The 16,188-nt window shown below is 42.5% G+C and overlaps 2 protein-coding genes across 3 annotated transcripts in view; one reads left to right on the forward strand and one right to left on the reverse strand.

The window, feature by feature from the left end:
* The window catches only part of MRPL13 (mitochondrial ribosomal protein L13), a 50,301-nt gene extending 46,341 nt beyond the window's left edge, over positions 1-3,960 (forward strand). The window contains exon 8 of the mRNA XM_075825780.1: positions 3,805-3,960. Within this exon, the coding sequence (XP_075681895.1) occupies positions 3,805-3,829 (25 nt within the window). The 3' untranslated portion in view covers positions 3,830-3,960. The remainder of the gene's footprint in view (positions 1-3,804) is intronic.
* A 3,588-nt stretch (positions 3,961-7,548) lies between these two features.
* Positions 7,549-16,188, reverse strand: part of COL14A1 (collagen type XIV alpha 1 chain) — a 170,216-nt gene continuing 161,576 nt past the window's right edge. The window contains exons 46-48 of one of the 2 annotated variants that reach the window (XM_075825783.1): positions 15,381-15,458; positions 14,866-15,012; positions 7,549-9,462 (exon numbers count right to left, since the gene is read on the reverse strand). In XM_075825783.1, coding sequence (XP_075681898.1) covers positions 9,188-9,462; positions 14,866-15,012; positions 15,381-15,458 — 500 coding nt within the window. In that variant the 3' untranslated portion in view covers positions 7,549-9,187. Of the gene's footprint in view, positions 9,463-9,507; positions 10,013-14,865; positions 15,013-15,380; positions 15,459-16,188 lie in introns of those variants that run through there. The other variant, XM_075825781.1, reaches the window with a different exon arrangement.

The following is a 16,188-nucleotide window of genomic DNA, read 5'->3' on the forward strand; positions in this document are numbered from 1 at the left end:
GTAATTGGTAGAAAGTCTAGAAGAATCCCTGCCCCCGATCATCACTTTATCTCACATATCTCCTCTGATCCTCCATATACATTTACAGTAAAGTTTATCTTCTATTAAAAATTCTAGTAATTATATAAGAACAGGTACCGAATGATAATGCCAATGATGAGCCCTTTTATTCATATTTTTTATTTGCCTATTTGGCCCATATATTACATACAGTCTGGAGCAGGCCGGCCTTAATGGGCGTGAGACCAGGGGGTCGTACTGGGTACATCAACTGCCCTGGTGAAGAGCGCCACTATTGGCCTGGTACATATCTAGTATGGCAGTGGTTAGACATTATATTGCACTGTTACATTACTTTATGGAGCTATTATGTGGTCCCTATATGTCACTATTTTATGAGCACTGTATAGTGGCATGGTATATTATGTTTTCTGTACGTGGCGGCGGCACTATATAGCAATGTTATAGAAAAGTGTTATTTTGTGTACCCTTTTTACACTTTTTTTTTGTTATAATCAGGCATTGTATGGTAACGTTTGTACAGTGTACGACAGAATATCATATGGGGTGACAGGCGCCAACAGAAGGCACCACACGTGGCACCAGCGCCGGACTGGATTTGTATTTGCTGATCATTGTAAATCTCTCTATAGGACAATATTGCAGCAAAAATTGGGATTCCTACAAACTTCCTATTACTTCTCTCTCCTCCTCGCCCCGCAGTCTTCTAGCGGGAATCACCAACTGCCTGCAGGAATGTTTATATTACACGTAGACCCCGAACCTGTAGAGAACTCCTCCTTGTATATGTGGTGTATAAGTTGTGACCGTCCATTGTAAGTAGTGACTGGCCCGTCATCGTCCCGTGTGACCCTGCTGTGCGGAGATCACGACGTACATGACAGCTCGCACCCTCACACTGGACTCCAGGTTTGTTTTCTCATCAGCTATGTTTGCACTCCGCGCTGGTGGCGGTGAGGTACATTGTCATCACCACTGATTAAGTTGGTTATTTGAACAGGTTTTGTATGTATTGGGCATCTGGGGGGTCCGGCAGCCGGGCAGGGTCATGGGTTACTGATTATAGTGATGAACTGCCATGTTCTAGTATTAATGACTATGTATGTGAGTCTATAGGGTAACGTAGACTGTGTCAGAATGTAATACTTTAATAATATGACCAGTGCGTGGCTGATTAAAATGTTCTTCAATGATATATATATATATGTGTATGTATGTAGGTTCTTGTATAATCTGTCTATAGTCTGTAATTAAAATGTGTTCATCCTGAGCTTCCAGGTTCATTAGGCTCTGTTCACACTAGGGTCATGAATTCACAAGCGCCATGGCGGATCCGTTATGATCGGTCATGATCAGTTATGGCAGATGGTTTTTTTTCTCCATTGACTTAGAATGAATCAGTCATGTTTCCGTCAGATATTCGTTCTTTTTTGTTGGATGCAATACTGTAGCATGCTAAGCTATTCTGACCGTAAAAAGCAACTGAAGCCTGACTGAAAAGAACATGGAGGTGTGAACGTGCAGTTATAGTAGAACTCGGGCCCTGTTTACATTACGTTTCTGATGCTAAACGCGTTCATAGGGCAACCAATGCGCGACGGTGGCCAGAAGAGTGTCGTCTTGGCCTCTGTCTGGCCGGTATATATTAGTATACTGCAAAAAACACAGTATAGAATGGCGTAGTAGACTGCTATTCCATCCCGCGGAGTTCAGTAAAAAAAAAAAGTATGTATTTAACGAATGCCATAATAGTCTATGGGGGCGGTTGTCACTGTATGGCATCCGTCACTGCCCTTCGTTAAACGTATACATTGGTAAAGCTCAAGTGACGTCACTGTCCATACATTATCACTGGAGCTTACCCGTGCCATCATCCAAGCCCCAATACTTCCACCGACTCCTCTGTCAGGCCCAGCTCAGCCCTCTGAGTGCATTCATTTCATGGCAACGAGACCCAGAAGCAATCATCGGTAAACTGGATTTCCACCGCCTTCTGTATCCCCTCACTGGTTCTGCTCACCACCAGGGGTCCTAGATGGAGAGGGGGCTGTATTGAGCCTGCCAGTACCGCTGCTGATTCTCCTTCTTCTCCCCTCTTCTCTGGGCACACTGCGTGATTACCGGCCTCCGTTCCTTGTACAGTGGAGTGGGAGCTGCCGCCGTCCATTGTCTAGAGCTGCCGATAAACTCCTCAGTGGAAGCGCTGTAGTGTTCTGTATTGGCCCGGCAGCCAAGAGACAGGATCCGGGCAGATGGGTACTGTAAGGAAGGTGCGGTTGTGGAGAACGCAGTTGGCAGGGGTGCGGTGCTGGCCGGACCGCTGGATGTTTAGGGAGCCTCCGGTCACTAAAGGATATGGATGTGCTCTCTATGGAAACTATAATTTCGCTGGGGACCCCATTGTTCCGGACTCGCATTGTAAAAAAAATAAACATATACCGCGCAGTGTAGGTTTTCTTTTACAATTGGATCCTATGAATGCCTATACAGTGGGATAAGTCTGAGCCTTTCCTTGGAGTTATACGTTGGGAGTTCTCTCGACGTATACCGATTAACGTAGGCTCAAAACTTAATGTGAACAGAACCTAAGGCAAAGACTGACATAGGAGTGCAATGCAGATAAATATAGCAATGCAGAATTGTACGTTCGGTGTGTGGGTCACCATTCATTTGGGCACGGTAATGGCTGCTATTATCGGTTGACACCAGTAATTAAGGAGTGGTCCCATCTGGACAAATCCTACTAAGTGTGGACCACAGCGGATCCGGCAGCTATAACTTTTGTAGATCACCGGTGATCAGTGGGAGAAGCTGCGGGTATGACATGGCGGGCAATACATGATCACACTGAGTCCTGCGGAGCGGGCGACGCTCTTTGTAGAGGCTCTCCACCATGACTAATAGTAGGGTGTCTCAAGCAGGCGAGCCTTTCTATTATGTTCATATTTCCTAACCGCATATGGACAAGGGTTGTTCTGATTCGTCTCAACCTGGGATTGCTATGGGCAACTGCCCCACACTCCTAATACAGGAGGGGACCCAGACTCTCCTACAATAAGTGTAAGGCTATGTTCACATGGCAAACTAAAAATGGCCGTAAAATACAGAACTATTTTCAAGGGAAAACAGCCCCTGATTTTCAGCCGTTTTTAAAGCATCAGGCGTTTTTTGATGCATTTTTTACGGACATTTTTGGAGCTGTGTTTCTATTGAGACAATGAAAAAACTGCTCCAGAAACGGCTCCAGAAGTGACATGCACTTCTTTTTATGGGGCGTTTTTTACACGCCGTTTTTATAAACGGGTGTGTAAAAAAACGTCCTGTCGGAACGAAACGCCGTTTTTTGCATTTTAAATCAATGGGCAGATGTTTGGAGGCGTTCAGGCTCCGTATTTTTAGCTGTTTTTCGGGGCGAAAAACTGCTGAAAATAGATCGTGTGAACATACCCTAAATCTTTGACTTACATCTACAATATCCAATTCTCCCTATGGAGGGAGGAGATAAGCGGCTGCCAGACACCTCTCGTGCCATTCATCTTGAGGGTTACAGTAAAGTTGAACAGGATAAAGAAAAAAAATGTATTTATTAAATGTTTTCATTTTTATTTTTTTTCTCCCGTGACCCCCTAGGCATTAGATTGTCTGCCCATCTGGTTATTTTGGTATACCATCCAACCGTACCGTAGCGATGCCTCACCAGCACCACCGTGTACAGGGCGTCTGCTCCTTCTCTGTCCTCTGTACAGATCTCGATGTTCATTGTTTCCTCTTCTTATATTGCAGATCCTTGGACTTCCTGCCCAAATGATTTATGACAGATCTATCAGGACGGATGTCGTCAACCATCACTAGATCCGTGAAGATTTATATACATTTTTTTTTTAATGTTTATTTGTAATTTACATTTTTCTTGACCATAAATACATTTCTTGTATTAAACCAGGTTTTTGTGGGGTTGGCTTTACAACCATCTTTACACGCTCTCTTTTGTAATATCAGTACAACCAGTATATATAACTGGATAACCACTTCTCTAAAGGAAACCGGTGTATTCCAGGTAAAACGAAGAAAAGCTCAAACCTCCGGTCCAACGTGTCACTAAAAAAATTATGTCGAGGCAAAACAGCTTTATTCAGCCCTGACATATTTCTTCATTAGGATTGCAGCTATTGGCCAGTACTACAATCCCGGTAGTAGTCATGGCGATGAACGTTACCATGACTTTCAGACTACCGCTTCCCTCCGGTGGTAATCCGGGGGAAGTGGTGCCAGCACAGTCTATGTGAATAGAGTAGGTGGGCACAGCTGGTGACGTCATCAGTGCCTGCCTGTCCACTCCATTCTGAAGCAACGGGCCGGAAATGGATCAACAAGGGAACAAAGGAAAGATGTTTGGTTGTTTTCTAACCCCAACAGTTGGTAACCCATCCTGTGAGGGACCCAGAATTGCTTTAAACAGTGCCCAAAATACCACATAACCTCACAGTTACAGCTTTCATTGCTAAGCCATGCTACAAATAGTGGCCTATGGAGTTGTCATTGTTTTGTTGCGGCCTCAGTTTTTCCCTGTACTACAGCGTTCAAGGCCACTTGCTGTGCTGGGAACTGCAGCATAGCCCTATTCACTTGACTAGCGCCTTCATTCTCAGGATCGGCAGTCAGACCCCCACGATCAGAAAGTGATGGTGTAGCCTAGCGCTATGCCATCACTTACTTTGATGGTAAAAACCCCTTTTTGTTTTATATACTTTTTTGGCAGGCAATGGCGTAACTTGAAACTCCTGGGCCCCGATGCAATATCTGTACCAGCACCACCTCTATAATCATGAAATAGTCAGGTTATTCTTTAAACATCTATGGAATAAACAAGCGAGGAGCAGGTACAGTGTAAAGGAGTTTTGGGTGCCACAATTCACCCCAGAAGATGGTCAAAACCTTGTAGGGAAACCGTACCGATAGGGCTCAAAAAGGAAGCAGAGGAGAGGGCTTAGGTGGAGAGAAGCTTTGAAGGAAAGATAGAGATAAGAAGAGTTACTCGTCCAACTGTGACCGGCAGGCTGAGCTAGAATATAGGGAAACCTGTGAAGAGGAATGAAAAGATGAGGATGACTAAAGGCCCTTTTACACTGGCCAATTATCGGGCGAACAAGTGTTCATAGAACGCTCCTTGACAATAATTGCCCTGTGTAAACGGCAGCGATCAGCAGATGAACGAGCAAACGCTCAATCATCTGCTGATCGTATCATTTTAAAAGTGTAAAATATCGTTGTCGGCAGCAACTGTGTAAACGGAGACGCGCTGCCGACATGATAATAATGGATGGGGACGAGCGATCGGAGTATTGAGCACTTGTCCCCATCCATAGCTCCTTGTGACAGGAGCAAACGAGCGCCGATCAACGAGCTGTCTCGTTAATCAGCGCTCATTCCACCAGCCAAAATTGGCCGATTGTTCAATGTATTCGATTATTTTTTTTTTTTTTGTGCCATGGACCCTGGTGGCAGGTTTGGAAAGACCATGGATCTTCAGACTATTGTTGAGCCTGATATAAGTTGAGAGATACCTGACCTGAAAATATCTGATTTCTACTGGTGACCGGATCTACTAAGACCTTTTGCTTGAAATAGTTGTGAGCGTCCCCAGCTGGAAGGTAACAGATGGGAGCAGGATATTCTATAAATAGGAAAATATCTCACCTCTGCTGTAGGATTTTATTTTGGACATCTGTCATCTTACTTGTCTTGGCAAAACTACATTCCAGGCAAAATATTTTAATGACATTCACAGCCCCGATGGCTCTCGTACAATAGTCTGCCCCTTTGTATGCAGTAAAAAAAAATATTTTCAGAAAAAATTGAATTCCTAGTCAGAAAACCTTGAGCACTTTGATTTCTTTAAATGGACTGAACTTTTTGCTTCGGGCTAACTTTGAATTGATCATTCGTATAGCTGATTTATGTCAAATGCCTCTAAGGGTGCAAAGGTATCATTCAAGTATGTGGACATGTGGAACTGTTTTGGGGTCCTGTCACATGGGTGTTTCAACTGGCCGATGTATACCCCAGGGTTATAGTCAAGTCTTTGCATTGTCGATGTGGGAGAAAGCTCTTCAAAGGGAGGCCTGCCTGAAGACATGTAAAAAAGACCTTGCAGAGAACATTCTAAAAATGAAACGCATGTATTTAAGATCTTATGTCTATGAGGAGATGTGATTACTTGGAGTTGCCGGCCCAAAGCTTGAGGCTGAACTACTCAGCGATTCTGGTGACACGTCTCATTCCGCTTTCTGTCAGATGTAGTGTTATTATGGAGAACTTGTGTGGATTCCATCAACTATCCACATCAATATCTACAGCCTACCTCCCTGTGCCAAACATATGTAGACATTGATTGTAGCCGATGATTTGAAACTATACAAGGTCCATTGGGATGCAGTGCAAATCCAGAGCTGGGATGTTGGTCGCTACTACAATAATGCTAGTTAACGTTTCAGTGTAGCTCTAGCCTAAAGGTGGCCGTACACCTTTAATAGCTGGCGGTGAAATGATCGTTCGGCCGACAGCTATTCTTACCGACTGCCCGATACAAATGCAAGTTTAGCCGAGCGTGCGTGTGTTTACATTGTGGAGAGAGGGAATAAGCTGCTGCCAGACTCCTCTGGTGGAGTCTTATCTTCTATGAGCACAAAGGATCGAACACGTTAAAATTCATCATGCCCGATCCTTTTTGGGGTCCTATTAGACGGCCCGATGTGGGTCGTGAAAACGAGCGCCGATCAACGATACAGCTCATTGATTGGCACTCGTTTTGCTTCTTTCACAAGGAGCAATGATTGGTTATGTATGGGGACGAGCAATCGTTACTACGATCGGTCGTCCCCATACGTTTCCAACATGTCAGTAGCACATCTGTTTATACAGGGAGATGTGCTTCCAAAAACGATTATGTATTGCTGCATAAACTAGCAGATCAGTCGATGAACGAGTTGATCGTTGCCCTCGTTACACAGGGCAATGATCGGGAACGAGCGTTCATGCGAATGCTCGTTTGCCCAGTCATTGGCCCGTGTAAAAGGGCCTTTTCTCCCAACATCGGCCGGGCGGAACATTCCATACACGTTAGATTTCGGCCGACTGGGACCCCCCACTGATCTAACATTTATCATCTATCCAGTGGATAGATGGTAAATGCCTTTAGCTGGGATACTCCTCTAAGTTATGGCTTTTGGTGACCAGTTGTTTGCATCCAGCAGTGAAAAACAGCGATCCTTTAGTGTATGTTCACATGCAGTGGTTTCAGATGAAATTCGGGCCGTTTATGCCTCAAATTATGCCTGAAAAAACATCACCATTACGTCTCCAAACATCTGCCCATTGCTTGCAATGGGATTTAGATTTCTGTTCCCACGAGGCTTAATTTTACGCGTCGCTGTCAAAATACGGCGCGTAAAAAGAAGTGCATGTGTGGCCACGGCCTTACAGGCAATCATTCTTGGCTCTATTAAATGACACAAATACAACATACTGGAACTTGTAACGATCTTTATTTGTCTTTACAAAACAATGGAAATTGGTTTACAATAAATTACCCTCATGTTCACTTCTACTGGTCAATTTAGCACCTGGCACAGAAAAAACAATAAGTGGCGGTATATAAATGTATTGCGCAAATGACCAAAAACAATATACACTATAAAGATGTGGACTGACGACTCACGTCATTTAAATTACTACAAATAACAAAAAGGTATCGATACGGGTATGGCTGAGCTAATCTGTAAAATCACTACAATCTAAAATCAATCAGTGTCTATCCTTTGGCCATAAATATCCAGTTCTAGAAATATTTACTGATTTTTGAACAATTCGGTGGATTTGGGTGGAAATATTTTGCCTGTAGAAGAGTATTTTTATGATATGTCTGGATGAGAGATGATGGGAACACAGGAAGATAATAGCAAGAAGCAGCTAGAATAATAAAACTGTTGGATGTCATGTTGACTTGGTGATCTCATCAGCCTATATGAGGTTGAGCATAGCCCTATTCAAAAGTATGGGACCCCGCTACAACTGAAAAACAACCCACCATTGTTTCAGGTTATGCTACCCATGATTACCATGTCGAATTGGAGTATAAGACATTGTTGAGGATCATTGGTGAAGCCAATAGTTTATCAGAAAAACCCTTGGATAATGTCCATGTAGTCTGAAGCCGTGATAAATGTTGCTGAATTTTGAATGATTAATTTGGCACCTTTCCTCTCAAAAGTACCAAGACAGTCAATGACCATCTGCTGATCCAGCCAATTTCTGGAGGCTAAAAATAAGTCTTCCTGTCTAGGGGCCCCAGCATCCAACTGATTTCTGATCGACATTAATGCTTCAACTTTCTACTATTTCCCCCAAAATAAACCAGCGCCTGTTATCTTTGGCACAACCAACCTCCGACCCCAGCATGACTGTCCCAACTCCATCTCGGGTAACGGAGAAGAAGTAGGATTGGATAGATTTAGAGAGAGCATGGGAAGAGTAAGCTATGTTGAAGCTAGATTCTTAAATCAGAAGGGGGCCCCCAACTTAAACCTTTCTTTTTGAGGCTCACAGGAGTTATTTATTAGTATTTTACAAAAATACATAATGATTTCGCATATTAAAGTAGCGCAAGATGAGGGATTGTAGAGCCCGAAGAGGAACAAATAAGAACAACACATCGAGCCCAACCCAACAAAAGACTCCCTGTTATATAAACCTCCATTGTTACTTTTATTTTCTCCTGCAAGTGAAAGGCTATTTAGCGTACGATGACTCGAAGTAGTAGACGTGGTCTGGTGTACTGTACATGGACATAATTAAGAAAACAAGACTTGTGCCTGTTACGTTCCTCGAGTAGTTATCAAAATGATGAGTGGCCATTTGGACCAACATCCTGTCTGTTATATTTAGCTTATTATAACCCTTGTCTATTGCTACATACATATTATAGGACTCATGGCAGAAGTGGAATATACATTTCCCTTTGGTCTCACAGTACATCTTGATCAAAAACAGATAAAATTAGAATTTCAATTTATGTAAACAATTTCCATGAACACGGAGCATTACTTATGTACAATGTATTGATGACTGTCCCGCCACAGAAGAATGGGCACCTACTGAATAAGTCCACTTAGCCATCCTGAAGATTTTTCAGAGCTTTGGATGGTCTTTTTGAAATACTTCTAGAAATGCGGTTAATCCCAGGTGATCTCACCTCCATCGATTCTTCCTCCTCTTGGACCGGTGAAAACTCTGGTTGGTAGTAACCACCTTGGGAGTAGGAATCAGGGTAGGCTACTTGGTATCCACGATAAGGATCTTCTTCCTCATCATCATCATTGTCATAAGGACTTTCTGGGCCATAGGATTCCGGGCCTCCTTGTCGAGGCTCACCGCCATATCCACCTTGACCCGCCACCACCACGAGTGTATAAATGATTAAATACATATACAACCGAGTATAAACAAAACCCTAAACATGGTAACGGGGCCTAGATACTATACAGGGGCTTAAAAACTGTACCTTTTATATACAACATGGAACGATTATTACAAACAAGACAAAAATAGTCGAAGACTTAACTAGGAAACCGTCACCAGGAACGTGTAATCAACCACAGACATTTACATCAATGAACTGAATGTCACAGTATCTCGGGTTCCTTTAGCTCTCGGCAAACTTTCAGTATATCGGACTGTCCCGAGCAATGTACAGGGCTTATCGGACTGCTTAATATGCAGTTAGTGGAAGGAGAAGCCCCCATGGATCGTTATCCCCTCATCTTCATCGCTTAGTGAATTTTTAATTTTTTTATGACAAGTTCATTCCTGTCTATTTTTTTAATTGGTCATACAGACTATTTTCCATTGGTAATTTTGAGCCAATTGGCAAAGCAGAGTTGTACCACAATCGGTCGTGCTCTTCAAGGCTGGTAGTCATTGTAAGGTATTAAGCCTTCTCATTGGATATGTGTAAAATTGTGTAAGACGAGACATCGGAAAGAAAAATAATGAGAAAAAACACAAATGTCAGTACACAAATATCATAACACCAACAGACAAATGCAAACCGACAATGAACAAGAACTCACGCTTACAGAACGTCCTACATTGGCGCATATTGGATGGATGAGGTGTATGGGTGCTGTGACTTTTGGCATATTGCCTATATGTTTTGAGGGAGCCTAAAGTCTAACATAAGTGGTCATTTTTATTTTATTTTATTTTTTTCATAGAGGAAATACTGTTGAGGGGTACGTAGTGATGCTCGCCGCATGTAGCCCCACACCACCACCAACTTGAGATACTGCAGCTGAGGAGACCGCATTCCCCATCATTGTTGACCCACACATGACTATCATTGGAAGGTGCAGAAAATTCCAACACACTGTAGTCGGGCTAAGACCAGGATACCAAAGGATCCTCCGGTGGTCCAGGCTCTGACACAGTAATGGGCCCCCGGAGATCCAGTAGAAGACAACCCCATTTGGAGGTGACTTTGGAGCCAATCACTTACCACCAGGGTCTATTTCTTATGGGATGATTCACAAAAAAACTATTAGATCTTATAGATGATCTGTCCTGTGTGTACAATGATGACAACAAAGTTTACGATGGAACTAAAACTGGACGTGGACCCTCAACAATCATTTCCTCTGGGGGGCTCAAGGATCCCCAGTCTGATTGTACATGCTCGTAGTTATAACACAATGCTTTTCATTAGATTACTATGAAAAACAATGTCGAAATTTTTACCACATCCTGATGCAGGGCAATGTTATGTTTATGTTTTTTAGGATGAATCATGTATGTTCCTATTACATTTAACCCCTTAATGACCAGGCCATTTTGCACGTTAATGACCAAGGATTATTTTTAGTTTTTTCACGGTCGCATTCCAAGAGTCGTAACTCTTTTTTTATTCCGTCGACATAGCCGTATAAGGGTTTGTTTTTTGCGGGACGAGTTGTATTTTGTAATTGTACCATTTTTAGATGCTTATAATATATTGATTAACTTTTATTAACGTTATTTTAGGAGAGAATTGAAAATAAGCAGCTATTCCAGCATTAATTTTCACGTTATAAATTTACGCCGTTTACTATGCAGCATAAATAACATGTTAACTTTATTCTATGGGTCGGCACGATTACGGGGATACCAAATATGTAAAGGTTTTATATGTTTTCCTACGTCAGCACAATAAAAAGCCTTTTAGAAAAAAATTACTTGTTTTTGCATCGCCGCGTTCCAAGAGGCGTAACGTTTTTATTTTTCCGTCGATGTGGCCGTACGTGGGCTTGATTTTTGCGGGACAATGTGTAGTTTTCATTAGTACTATTTTGGGGTACATAGAACTTATAGATTAACTTTTATTTTATTTTTTATGGGGGGAATGGGAGAAAAGAGAGAATTTTGACGTTGTTTTTTACGTTTTCTTTGGACGCCATTCATCCGGCGGTTTAATTAATGTGTTCATTTTATTGGTCAAGTTGTTACGATCGCGGGGATACCATATTTGTGTATGTGTGATTTGTTTTGACCGTTTTACTAAATAAAACCACTTTTTGGGCCAAAAAAGTAGTTTTATTTGATTTTGACTGTAATTATTTATTTATTTTTTTCACAAACTTTATTTAACTGATTGACATTTTTTTTTTAGTCCCACCAGGGGACTTCACTATGCGATATGCCGATCGCATATATAATGCTTTGGTATACTTCGTATACCAAAGCATTATTGCCTGTCAGTGTAAAACTGACAGGCAACCTGTTAGGTCATGCCTCTGGCATCGCCTAACAGGCAGATGCTGAAGACAGACCTGGGGGTCTTTGTTAGACCCCCGGCTGTCATGGAAACCCGACGGCGACCCGCGATTTGTTTGCGGGGGCGCCGATGGGGTGACAGAGGGAGCTCCCTCCCTCTGTCAAACACATTAAATGCCGCTGTCACTATTTAATGGGTTAAACTGCCGGAATCGGCGCGCGCTTCGATTCCGGCAGTTGCAGCAGGAGCCAGACTGTGTATAACAGCCGTGCTCCTGCCGCTGATCGCGTGGGTACAGTCTCGGTACCCGCGCCATCACAGGACGGATATATCCGTCCTCCTGCGCGAACTAGCAGCTGCTGAGGACGGATATATCCGTCCTTCGGCGTTAAGGAGTTAAAGAAAAGGTCTGATGTCTGTTTTGTTTTTCTCCCAGAAATAGCTCCACTCTTGACCATAGTTTGTGTCTGGTATTACAGCTCAGCCCCATTCACTTGATTGAGGCTGAGCTGCAATACCAGACACAACCTATGGACAAGAGTGGAGCTATTTCTGGAAAGAAAACCACAGACCTTTTTTTCTAATCTCGTAAAACTCCTTTATGAATGGTGATAGATGTAGGATTACCAAAACACAAACACGTGTAACACAGACGAAACTTCACCAACACACAGTGACGAGGACATGCAAAACCAAGTTTGCAATGTCAAGTTTGGTTAATATGTTAAATTTTGTAGAAAAATTCCATTACTATGTCCCAATGGAACCTTATAGGACATGTATATTACATTTTCCAGTAATTTACACTTCTATGAAACTTGTTAGGCAGTCAGTACAGGGTCCACTTTATATCATCTTCTAATAAACTGGAGGATAATTGACCATCAGCAATAATGGGACAAAATTGATTGAAAATGATAATTAATGAGTCAAAATAAGAAATTCATAGACATATAGGGTAAGATTTACTTAGCAAATTGCACCCATATTGTGGGGTACATGGGCGGGCATACCATATAAATGAATTTCATGGCTCAGAATAACTGGTAAATTGTGGATCGCCTAGAAAGGCATAAAGTGTAACTAAACGTTCAATAAACTTCTGACCTTTCATAGTTACATGTCAGAAGTTTTGATTGGTGGGGGTCCGAGCACTGAGACCCCCACCAATCGCTAATACGAAGTAGCAGAAGTGTTCGTGTGAGCGCTCAGCCGCTTCGTTTCTGTTTGGCTTTTTTTTTTTTTTTTTTTTTTTTTAAACAAATTTTTATTGAATTTTCATAACATTATTACAAAGTGATATACGTAACATATCCAAAGCAATACATGAGGAAAGAGAATGTACACTAGCAACGACCTACATCATAGGAAATGACAGGATATACATTATCCTACCGCATTCACAATCTGTTTGGCTTTTTCCGGAAAGCCGATGTAGCAGTGTACAGGTTCATAGACTTTGTATGGAGCCCGTACTCCGCTACATTGATTACCGGAGAAAGCCGAACAGAAACGTAGCGGCTGAGCGCCCACACGATCACTTCTGCTACTTCGTATTAGCGATTGATGGGGGTCTCAGTGCTCGGACCCCCACCAATCAAAACTTCTGACATGTCACTATGACATGTCAGAAGTTTGTTGAAAGTTTAGTTCCCCTTTAAGGAGGGGTGATCTATGATGAGTTTTGATATATATGGTTTTTGTATGGGGGCTCTCTTTGGCACTGGGAGTACAGGCTGTACTCCAAATTTATTATATGTTTTACCTTTTTTTATCTTAGGCCTCATGTACACGACCATATTTTTGCGGATAAATTTGGACCCATTCTTTTCTATGGCCCCATGCACATGACCGCGATTTACACGAATCAGTGCAGGGGCCGCAAATCCGGACTGCATAAATGTAGAACAAATCATTTTACGGTCCGCATTTGCGGATTCACCAATACTGGTAAAATGTGGATCCGTGAGTGCAGATGACACACAGATGTACAACATCACGGACACGTTGTTTTGCAGACTGCAAAACCAATACGGTCGTGTGCATGAGGCCTAACTCAACATTTTTGGAGGTTGTTTAGAAAAAGTGCGCTAGTTTTAAAGCAACAATATTGGTGTAAATCTACACCAGCCGTCAGAAGCCACAGGTGATAAATGTGAGTATGAGGCCGGGCTCTTACGTAGTGTAAACGCCGCAGAATTTCCGCAACAGAATTCTGTGCGGTAATTCCGCAGCATTTAAAGTGGCAGCAAAGTGGATGAGGTTTAGAATATCTCATGCCCACGCTGCGGAAAATAAACGTTAATAAATTGACCGGCGGTGCGGAATTAAATTCCACATGTCAGTTTATGCTGCGTTTATGTTGATTTTCTGTTGCTGGTTTCCCCCATTGAATTCAATGGGGATGCAAAACCCGCAACAGAAAGCCAAGTGTTGTGACGATTACGTGACAAAAATTGCAACTCCTAGGAAAAAAAAAAATCATACGTACCCAGAACGCCCTCCTTCTTCCTGCAGTCCGGCCTCCTGGGATGACGTTTTATCCCATGTGACCGCTGCAGCCAATCACAGGCTGCAGGGTCACATGGCCTGCAACATCATTGTAGGAGGCCGATGTGGACGTCAAAGGAGGGGGTAAGTATGAGCTCTTTTTTTACGCAGTGGAAATTCCGTCCGCAAAACAGCACCACATTGTGGTGCGATTTTTCGGATAGAAGGTGCTGTGGGTTCCAGGTCAGATAAGCTACATGATTTTTACGCAGCGTATCCGACCCGTGGAAATCCGGCCTGTGGGTGAGGCCACATGCTGCGGTTTTGTTGAGATTTTGTACAGCAATTTTCTAAAAATCTCGCTACATGTAGACAATAGTAGATGAGGGAATAAGATATGTGAATGTTTTTGAGAATTTCATACATATGTGCCAGATGTGATCTTTTAAGAAAAATGTATCAAAATCTCTGGCTGAACCTGTTTCTTTGTAGCCGCAATGACGCGCATTGTGAAAAACATTTAATTTATATACCAAAATATTTGAGCTCACCATATCCAGCACAGGAAGAAGCATCGCAATAACCTGGTGCCCCAGGAGGTCCCGTTGAACCAAGATTTCCTTGTGGACCTGGCAATCCACGTTGTCCAGGTGGCCCACTGGGTCCTTGGCTTCCCGTCCGACCTTCTCCTGGGGATCCTGTTGTGCATAAACATTGTTTTTGTAGAAGCTTTAATATAATAAATGGATTATTTCCTTACATGGAACCAATGTTCAGCGGGTGACTACATTCTGCATTTTAGTAGACTTTAATCACTTCAAACAAAAATTTCCAATTAAGGTCCGGAATATATAATGGTTTTTCCCTTGGAGAAAAAAGTTGAAAGAATTTTCCAGGATTTATAACGCGTGGGATGTAATAATGTATAGAAGAATTTATACATCTTGGCAGCTTTACATTTCCCCTTTTGGCTATCAGACTACCTGGCAAATTCTGCAAAATATTCTATACATTTCTATCACAGCTTTTCCAGACAATGAACTCTTGTTCCATTGATTATTTTTACCTGGAGGTCCCTGTGGACCCCGTGGACCTTGAGTTCCCACTCCTGAGTTGCCTCTTTCTCCTTTTTCACCAGATAGACCTATTGAGAGAGAATTAAAAATGAGGCCTTGGGTAGACAATGACTTTGGACATTCATCGACGTGTATCAGTTGAGGGCACCGACTGGACAACGCATTCACCTCAACGTGGCCTTGATGCCTGGCCCAAGTTGTAGATAACTGCAAGTCGACCACAATGTCATAGACGAGGAAGCCCAGTCAACTAAGTCACCGGCTGCCACAGTTATGTTCACATTAAAGTCGCCATGTAAGAGGGGCCAAAACTAAATGAGTGACCATTTCATTTCGAGATAGCTCAAGGAAACCAAACTAAATCTTGTTCTTTCTTCTCATCAGTCGACTTCTCAAACTTCTAATTGAGGGTGTTGAAATTGTCCCTTAGGTTGGTAACAAGTTGCAGTTCAAATTTATTTATTCTTCATGGGAGTTTATATAAAGAAGGAATTGGTATGACTGAAAATAAAAATGAGATACCACCAAGACCCCGACATGTAGCTTTTGTATTGCTAGTGAATAAGTTATGGTTTTGAATGAAGTTTCATGTTCGGTTAAAGGGGTTGTCCAAAATTAAACAAACATGGCAGCTTTCTTCCAAAAACAGCGCCCCACCTCTCCATGGGTTGCGTCTGGTATTGCAGCTTCATATTAAAGCCGTCCTGTTCCCGACATCCCCGTAAAACAGCTGATTTTGTAAAGCCTTCTGTGGCCAGACATAACCTCTGCAGTGGCTGCTGAAAAGGAAATGTAGTA

This window comes from Rhinoderma darwinii, chromosome 5 (genome assembly GCF_050947455.1).
Source record: "Rhinoderma darwinii isolate aRhiDar2 chromosome 5, aRhiDar2.hap1, whole genome shotgun sequence".
NCBI classification, from domain to species: Eukaryota; Metazoa; Chordata; class Amphibia; order Anura; family Rhinodermatidae; genus Rhinoderma; species Rhinoderma darwinii.